Source organism: Suricata suricatta, chromosome 2, assembly GCF_006229205.1.
Source record: "Suricata suricatta isolate VVHF042 chromosome 2, meerkat_22Aug2017_6uvM2_HiC, whole genome shotgun sequence".
Taxonomy (NCBI): domain Eukaryota; kingdom Metazoa; phylum Chordata; class Mammalia; order Carnivora; family Herpestidae; genus Suricata; species Suricata suricatta.
Window position 1 is genome coordinate 46,315,089 of NC_043701.1, and position 9,845 is coordinate 46,324,933.

Sequence of the window (9,845 nt, forward strand, 5' to 3'; positions counted from 1 at the left end):
CATTAATAATACATTGTTTTATTATCTCTCCTTTAATTTTATTTTGAATTAATTTTTAAATTTTAAGTCTAGTATAGTTAACAAACAATATTATATTTGCTTCATGTTTACAATATAATAATTCAATAATTCTATACACTACTCAGACCTCATCATGATAAACGTACTCTTAATCCCTTTGACCTATTTCACGCACCCACCCCCCAACATCCCCTCTGGTAACCATCAGTTTGTTCTCTATAGTTAAGAGTCTGTTTCTTGATTTCTCTCTCTCTCTCTCCCTTTGTTCATTTGTATTTGTATTTGTTTTTGTATTTCCCTTTGTTCATATGGTATTTGTCTTTCTCTGACTTACTTTACTTTAATGTTATAGTCTCTAGTTCCATCCATGTCATTGTAAATGGCAAAGTTTTATTTTTCTTTATGGCTGAGTAATATTCCACTGCATATGTATGCCACCTCTTTTTTATACGTTTGTCTGTTGATGGACACTTGAATTGTTTCCATAATTAGGCTATTGTAGATAATGCTACAATAAATGTGGGATATTATCTATCCTTTTAGCATCTCCTTAGAGATTACAACAGACAAGTGGATTTAAGAAAGTTGACTTTGATATCACATGATTTCACTCATATGTGGACTTTAAGAAACACAACAGATGAACATAAGGGAATGGAAGGAGAAATAAGATAAATGCAGAGAGGAAGGCAAACCATAAGAGACTCTTAAATACAGACAACAAACTGAGGGTTGCTGGAGAGGAGTTGGATAGGGGGATGGGCTAGAAGGTGATGGGCATTAATGAGGCCACTTGTTGAGATGAGCCCTGTGTTTTTACATGTAAGTGATGATCACTAAATTCTGTCCCTGAGACCATTATTACACGGTATGTTAACTAACTTGGATTTACATTTTTAAAAAATAATAAAAAGGGGTTCAGTTGGTTAAGCGTCTGACTTCAGCTCAGGTCACGATCTCACAGTTCATGGGTTCAAGCCCCGTGTCAAGTTCTGTGCTGACAGCTCAGAGCCTAGAGCCTGTCTTCAGATTCTGTGTCTCCCCTCTCTCTCTGCCCCTCCCCTGCTCATGCTCTGTCTTTCTCTCTCAAAAGTAAATAAAATATTAAAATAAATAATAAATAGCAAGGAAAAAAAAAGAAAGTTGACTTTGAATCAGTGCATTTATTATTTGCCAGATGTGCAAGTACCTGACAAAACCTTAACTCTGTGCCACCCTTGGTGCAACTGTTGTCTTTTTTTTTTTTACTTCTACATGGTTCATACTCCACAAGACATTATTATTATCGACATTCATTTCCTTTTATGTACACATGTAAATTCCTAGTTGCTTTTCATTCTCCTCCGTGTTTGCATGTTTCCATTAGGGACACTTACTCTTTGTCTGAACAACAATTTTCAAGCATTTCTTTACAGATCTCTGCCAGCAAGATCTTTTTCCAGTTTTTTCTTTCCTTGAAAATATCTGTATGTGGTCATTTACATGGGAATTCTAGGTGGTAGCTGTGTTCTTTTCTCACTTGAAAGATAGGATTCCACGGTCTTCTGGCTTCCATTGTTTCTATTAACTAGTCAGCTTTCTAGCTTCTTTGAAGTTATTGAAAGTGCGATTTCTTTTTCTGAGAACTTTTAAGATTTCTGTCCTTGGCGTTAGCCGTTTACCAGTTAGTGCCCAGATGTGGTCAGTTTCTTTGGATTTTCTCATCTAGTTTCAAAGAGCTTCCCAAAGCTGTGACTTACTGACTTCTATCAATTTTGGAGAGTTTTTTACTCACAATCTCTAAATTTTTCTATTTCTTTTGTGCTGATCCTTCCTTTGCTTCTTATTCCAGGACTCCAGTTAAACATAGTTAAATATGTTGTCATCTCATTTTTTTTTCTTTGGGTAGAAGGGCTTATTATTGTTGGTTTTGCTGACAAACTTTGGCTTGTTTTTTATTCTCATTTCCGAGTGCCTTTTGTGTTTAGTATATTTTTATTAGAGGGCATATTTATATTTATTCCATTTCTACTCATGGTTAGTGTCTGAAAGCTAAAAGGTTAAGATTTTGTAAATATGAAAGAAGATAAAAATAATACAGTAAATCAGAACCATAACAAGCAAGCTTCTCTTCTGTGTCTGCATCATCCTATAGTGAAAAAACAAGAACCATAATTCTACCCCATGTTGCCCACCCCCCAAAAGTGCCTTTTTTTCTCTTTCTTGGTTAATAGCACCACCCCCTTGCAGAGCTGGGAGGGGAAGCCTGAAACGGGGTGGGGGGGGGGAGATGTGTGTATGTGCTGGCGAATGCTTTCACTTTACCTTTATGTCTGATTAGTCACTGATTTTATTGGTTCCACCCTGACACCCCTCTTCTTCCCCTTCTCCCCATTTCTCCCCTGTACCCCCACATCCTCTCTCACCTGAGCAGCCTGCCTCCAAATTTGCTCCCCTGCCTCAGCATCGTTTCCTTCCAAACCAGCCCCCTCATTACACATGAAGTCATCTTTCTATAATGCAAATCTGAGCATGTCACTGCCCAGCTTAAACCCCTCTAAGATAAGGCCAGAAGAGGCAACTCCATGAGACAAAACAGTCTAGGGATTGCCAGGGGCCAGCAGGGAGAGAAGAGATAGTTAATGGATATCGGGTTCCCTTTGGGGTGATGAAAACATTCTGCAATGAGATGGGATGGATGCACAACATTGTGAATGCACTAAATGCCACCGTTCATTTAAAGACGGTCCGGGGCGCCTGGGTGGCTCAGTCGGTTAAGCGTCCGGCTTTGGCTCAGGTCATGATCTCACGCTTCATGGGTTCGAGCCCCGCGTCGGGCTCTGTGCTGACCGCTAGCTCAGAGCCTGGAGCCTGCTTCAGATTCTGTGTCTCCCTCTCTCTCTGACCCTTCCCTGCTCGAGCTGCCTCTCTCTGTCTCTCAAAAATAAATAAAAAACAGAATAAAAAATAAATAAAAACAGAATGGTAATTTCACATTACGCGTATTTTACCACAGAAATTGCCTCTCCTACCCCGCCCAGCAGCACATCGTGGTACGGGGGCATCACATGGTCTCACTAGTATTTGTCCGTTCAACTCTCCCTTCTCTTTCTCCTTTGACTCTTCATACGTGGAAACCGCTTGTGGGTCGTTGCGCGTCCCGTGCACTTTCACACTCCTCTGCTTCTGCGAGGGCAGTTTCCTCTGGGTCGGCGCGCCCCTCCCCCACTCCACCCGGCGCCGTCTGTCCAGACATCCGCTCCTCCGAGACTCCCATGAAGTCTCGCGTGACACGCCTACGTCAACACTCCCCGTGTGAGTTTCCCTCTGTATCTTGTCACCTACAACAGCACAACTGGGAAGCCTTTACAGCCAGGTCCATGTTTCTGGTTCCAGGGAAAATTCTATCCTTTTCTAAAAAATAAAGTGGAATGAAGCTTTAAAGTGTTTGCATAACCCTTTTAAAATTCATGACACATCTGTGACCCCCTGGAACATCTGGAATACATGAGTTTAGAGGTTTCCGCTCTCCTGCGGAAACACCCAACATACACAGTTTCTCTTGATGAGACCATTTCTATCCAGGGGGCCTGGGGATTAATCTAGTCACATTTAAATATGGAATCACGGCCCTGTCACATTTTGTTACACACCTCTAAAAACCATGGCACGGTTTGTGCCCTTGATTTGTGAGTGGTGAGCAGCTTGGCTATAAACAACAGAGTGATTTTTTTTTTTCTGGCACTCGTAAATTTATTTTTTGGGGTTTTTTTTCTGGCACTCATAAATTTATTTTTTGAAGTTAACATCAGTAAAATGCTCTATTTTAATCTGCCAGGAAACATACTTTGAAAATTTGTGACATGTGAAAAAGACTTTGTTCCTAAATGAGTTTTCCTTTCCAATCTTCATGGCACCGTTTATGATGTGATTTGGTCCTAGGCCGGGATTATGCGGGTTACTGAGAACAAGAATGATAAGGCTCAACACAACCTCTTCTTTACCACTTGATTATCATGAGCATAGAAGTGTGTGTGTGTGTGTGTGTGTGTGTGTGTGTGTGTGTGTGAATACCAAGATGGCAGATGATGAAGAAATACACTAAGGTGAGATCATGACTAGGTCTTAATTCCTGTTTGTATTCTCCATTGGTATAAATAGAGAATTTCCTGGTTTGTTACAGAATGGAAGACGTTTTTCTAAACAGCGGTTTTCAAAGAGTGGTCTTTGGACCAATGGCATCAGCATCGCCTTGGAATTGTTAGAAACATCAGGCCCTGCCCTGGACCTTCAGAACTGTACAGTCTAGGGCTGGGGCTCAACACTCTGTTCTAACAAGCTCAAGTATTTTGTTGCACAGTCAAGTTTGAGAACCACTGTTTTAAACAATCCCTTCAAACCAAGATTTCTTGATGCTAATGTAGGAATGCAATGTTCTAGGGTAGTTTGATGCAAGCATTTTGATTCTGGAGTTTGAATAGGGATGACCTTGGAAGAATAATGACAATGACCAGTATTTATTGAGTTCCATCCCAGTCCAGACACGTGTTAAGTGTTCCATGGACATTACTCCATTAATTGCTCACATAATTCCCAACTATCCCAAGAGGTAAGACTTTTTTCTTATTTGTACAGTTAAGGAAACTAAGGCTCAGAGTGGGTAAATTACTTGCCCAGTGTCACACAGCTTGCTGTGCCTCAAGTCTTGCTCCTGTGCTCTGACTGCAAGCCAGGCCATAAAGTACTGTGTTCCCTTCCCCTCCCTGCCCCCTCTCCCCCCACATTAGCTGCAGCTCTTGTCCTGGAGGCAGACTGACCTTTTAGCTCTTGGATTCATCATACCACTGTTCCGGTCCATTGCTGCCAAATTCATTTCCAGTTGAAGCAGCAGCTGGGTTTTGTCACAAACATGACTTTGTTAAGTGTCCTCAGCTGAGCTAAAGTTGCACAGGAATCACTCGTCAGATTCCTGCCAAGGCTGAAGATTTGGATGGGAATGTACAGGAAGAGAATATGGGATTGTGGGGGCAGCAAGTTTTCCTCCAGAGTCACATACAGGGGCTCATGTCACACCTATGTTTACTCTCAGTCTGTGACAGAGTGAGACATGTTGGGTTTCCAGATGCGAGGTTGAATGCAAATGGTAGATGGGCTCCGCTGTCATTGTAGCCAGGCACACGGCCATTGACGGGGTGTTGCATGGGGGAGGTGTTTCCAATTGCATGTGAGGGTTAAGTCCCATCTCACATCTATAATGGCGGTCTGCTTCCCTTACCTGCCTCAGAGGGCGGTTGAGAGGGGGGGTGAAGGGGCGCCTGTGGCTCAGTCGGTTAAGCGTCCGGCTTCGGCTCAGGTCATGATCTCACGGTTCGTGGGTTGGATTCAAGCATCGAGCTGTGTGCTGACAGCCAGCTCAGAGCCTGGAGCCTGCTTCGGATTCTGTGTCTCCCTCTTCTCTGACCTTCCCCTGCTTGTGCTGTCTCTCTCTGTCTCTCAAGAATAAATAAATAAATAAATAAAAACATTATAAAAAGAAAAAAAGAGAGGGGGGTGAAATGTTCTGTGACTAAGCTATAAAGCTTGGCTCAAATGTAAAGGATGAATGTACAAATACTATGATTTGAATAAAAACGCTGGTGTTTGCATCAGAAGCCAGGTTCCAGCTTGTTCTCTGTTAGGTGGCTTGGGCAAGCCTCCTAAGAGCTCCGTATCACTCAGTCACTGAGGCTGGTCTGAATGGCGGTCTCTACGGTCTCTACGCACAACTGGCATAGCTGTGAGCTGCAAAGCAAAACTCATCTAATAATGTTGATCCCACTGGACACATGGCAAGGTCGTAAGAGGCTGGGGGTTGGGGCGGACTTTAAATATAATAAATGCACTATGTAAATATATTTGTTTTTGTTTTGTTCTGTTTGGTTTTTGCTTCAGTTCCCTTCTGATTGAGGCAGATAAAACAAGCCTTGTCAACGGGGTCCTTACTTGCTGGTTGTGACTTCGCGGCTAGAACATACTGAATGTGATCCTTTTACCGCACATGTTTGCCCACTCCATCCACTACTAACAGCCGTCCATTTTCCACATGTGCCAAGGAATATCTCCGGCTACACTGACTTCTCCTGCAGGAGGCCTGCCAACATTCATCGTCAGTTCTTTCCTTTTGGTATTGAAGCATGAAGACCTCTATTTGGGACATTTGCTGAGCTTAGAGGGTTTCTGAGAACAGAGACCAGTATCCCTACCATTACCCCCCCTTTTAAAAATTAGTATGGCATCTAGAACTAGAGTCTGAGTTCACCTTACCTGTAGGTGTTTAAGAATGCATTATACATCTCGTTGGGTGTACCCTATCCGGTACATATACACTGCTGTCCAAACTCAGTGAGTCCGCACTAAACCCAAGTGCATTTCATGGTGTGTTAATTTTACATAAAGTCTGGGGGAAGGGTGCTGATACCCGTATTTTACTTTGAAACATTTCAAAAAAGAGAAGATGGATGAAAAGGTGGACAGTGTGAGAAAATGAGTACCGTGGGTGTTAATGAGAGAATCTAGAGGTAAGTCTATGAAATTCTCTCAGATTTGCTGTATGTTGGAAGACTTTTCATAATACAATGTTGGGGGACAGAATATCCTCACTCTGTGCTACTCAAAAAGATGGCCTTTTAAAATTTCAGGTGTCAGAGACTTCCATTTGTTGTTGTTTTAATTTTTGGAGAACCCGGTAGCCCCTGTATTAATGCCAAATGCTGAGACGCCAGGTAGAATGCAGTGTGATGGCCACACGGGTCAGCGGACTGGAGGGGGGACTGGGTATGTCCCCCCTCCCAGTTGTGGGCCGAGCTGGCCCCGGGGTAGGTCTCCCCACCTCAGGGACCTCACCAGGTAAGAATAACAGACCATGGAGCAGCAGACGGCTCCCTCCCAAGAGGAAAAAGACAATTTTCATGTTTTGTGCATGTGAAAGATGAACACAACTTTGTGTTAAATTAGCTAACCACACACTTGTAAACCTTATCCTCCCTTAACGTACTTGTTAGTAAAACTATCAAATGTAAGACAATCAGCATACCCAAAGGCATAGATTGATAGCATATGTTCCACATTCCATGTAAGCTTTAAAAATACTTTAATCCAAACTAAAACTTTCCCTTCATGTAGAATATCCATTGCTCTAACTTTAAACTTTTATTTTTCTTTTCTAAGGTAATTGTTCGAGGTGGAGGACACATTTTACCCTATGACCAGCCTCTGAGATCTTTTGACATGATCAATCGATTTGTTTTTGAGAGAGGATGGGAACCTTATTGATGGCTTTCCTATCAAAAGCTGCTCCCCCCCACCCCCGCCAAAAAAAAAAAAAAGATCCCAGGACTTAATCTTTGAGAAGAAAACTTTCAAAACTGAAAATGTCACACAAATAAGAAAACTACCTTTTTATATCTTTAAAATGTTTCTTATCAATAAAAACTATCCTTGAAACAAGTAAGTTTCTGTTTTGGGTGAGAGAAGGCTCATTACAAAATTCACCGTAAGAAAATGCTATGCAGAGGCATCTGGGTGGTTCAGTCGGTTAAGCGTCCAACCTCTGCTCAGGTCAGGATCTTGAGGTTCATGAGTTCGAGCCCTGCTTTGGGCTCTGTGCTGACAGCTCAGAGCCTGGGGTCTGCTTCAGTTTCTCTTTCTCTGTCTCTGTCTCTCTCTCTCTGCCTCTCTCCTACTCATGCTTTCTCTCTCTCTCAAAAATAGATAAACATAAAAAATTTTTTTTAAAGAAAATGTTATGCATGATTAGGTATGGTATCATTTTTAAAATTTTTATTTAATTATTTTTTAAAAATTTACATCCCACTTAGTTAGCATATAGTGTAACAATGATTTCAAGAGTAGATTCCTTAATGCCCCTCACCCATTTGACCCATCCCCCTCCCACAACTCCCCCAGCAATCCTCTGTTTGTTCTCCACATTTAAGAGTCTCTTATGTTTTTGTCCCCTCTCTGTTTTTATATTATTTTTGCTTCCCTTCCCTTTTGTTCATCTGTTTTATATCGTAAAGTCTTCACATGAGTGGTCATAGATATTTGTCTTTCTCTGACCGACTAATTTCGCTTAGCATGATATCCTCTAGTTCCATCCACATAGTTGCAAATGGCAAGATTCATTCGTTTTGATTGCTGAGTAATACTCCATTGTGCTGAGTAATACTCCATTGTGTATATGTATATACACCACATCTTCTTTATCCATTCATCTATCGATGGACATTTGGGCTCTTTCCATACTTTGGCTATTGTTGATAGCGTTGCTAAAAACATTGAGGTGCATGTGTCCCTTCGAAACAGCACACCTGTATCCCTCAGATAAATACCTAGTAGTAGTGCAATTGCTGGGTCGTAAGGTAGTTCTATTTTTAATTTTTTGAGGAACCTCCTTACTGTTTTTCAGAGTGGCTGCACCAGTTTGCATTCCCACCAGCAGTATAAAGAGATCCTCTTTCTCAGCATCTGCCAACATTTGGCCTGAGTTGTTAATGTTACCATTCTGACGGCTGTGAGGTGGTATCTCATTGTAGTTTTGATTTGTATTTCCCTGATGATGAGTGATGTTGAGCATGGTTTCATGTGTCTATTGGCCATTTGGATGTCTTTTTTGGAGAGGTGTCTATTCATGTCTTTAGCCTATTTCTTCACTTGGGTGTTGAGTTTGATAATCTTTATAGGTTTTGGATACTAACCCTTTATCTGATATGTCATTTGCAAATATCTTCTCCCATTCCATTGGTTGCCTTTTAGGTTTGCTGATTGTTTCCTTTGCTGTGCAGATGTTTTTTATTTTGATGAGGTCCCAGTAGTTCATTTTTGCTTTTGTTTCCTTTGCCCTCTGGAGACATGTTGAGTAAGAAGTTGCTGTGTCCAAGGCCAAAAAAGTTCTTGCCTGCTTTCTCCTCAAGGATTTTGATGGCTTCCTGTCTTACATTTAGGTTTCATCCATTTTGAGTTTATTTTTCTGTATAGTGTAAGAAAGTGGTCCAGGTTCATTTTTCTGTGTGTTGCTGTCCAGTTTTCCCAGTACCACTTGCTAAAGAGACTATCTTTAGTCCACTGAATATTCTTTCCTGCTTTGCCAAAGATTAATTGGCCATATGTTTATGGGCCCATTTCTGGGTTCTCTATTCTGCTCCATTGATCTGAGTGTCTGTTTTTGTGCCTACTGTCTTGATGATTACAGCTTTGTAATATAGCTTGAAGTCTGGGACTTTGATGCCTCCTGCTTTGGTTTTCTTTTTCAAGATTGCTTTGGCTATTCAGGGTCTTTTCTGGTTCCATACAAATTTTATGATTGTTAGTTCTGTGAAGAATGCTGGTGTTATTTTGATAGGAATTGCATTGAATATGTAGATTGCTTTGGATAGTATTGACATTTTAACAATATTTGTTCTTACTATCCAGGAGTATGGGATATTTTTCCATTTTTTGTGTCTTTTTCAATTTACTTCATAAGCTTTTTATAGTTTTCAGTGTATAGATTTTTCATCTCTTTGGTTAGGTTTACTTCTAGTATTTTATGGTGTTTGGTGCAATTTTAAATGGGATCAATTCTTTGATTTCTCTTTCTGTTGCTTCATTGTTGGTGTATAGGAATGCAACTGATTTCTATGCATTGATTTTATATCCTGCCACTCTGCTGAATTCATGGATCGGTTCTAGCAGTTTTTTGGTGGAATCTTTTGGGTTTTCCATATAGAGTATCATGTTGTTTGTTTGTGAAGAGTGAAAGTTTGGCCTCCTCCTGGCCAATTTGAATGCTTTTACTTCTTTGTGTTGTCTAATTGCTGAGGCTAAGA

At 41.1% G+C, this 9,845-nt stretch overlaps 1 protein-coding gene across 1 annotated transcript in view; it reads left to right on the top strand.

Moving 5' to 3' along the window:
• The window catches only part of CPVL (carboxypeptidase vitellogenic like), a 109,484-nt gene extending 102,149 nt beyond the window's left edge, over positions 1 to 7,335 (top strand). The window contains exon 13 of the mRNA XM_029925789.1: positions 7,207 to 7,335. Within this exon, the coding sequence (XP_029781649.1) occupies positions 7,207 to 7,311 (105 nt within the window). The 3' untranslated portion in view covers positions 7,312 to 7,335. The remainder of the gene's footprint in view (positions 1 to 7,206) is intronic.
• Positions 7,336 to 9,845: the final 2,510 nt, after the last annotated feature.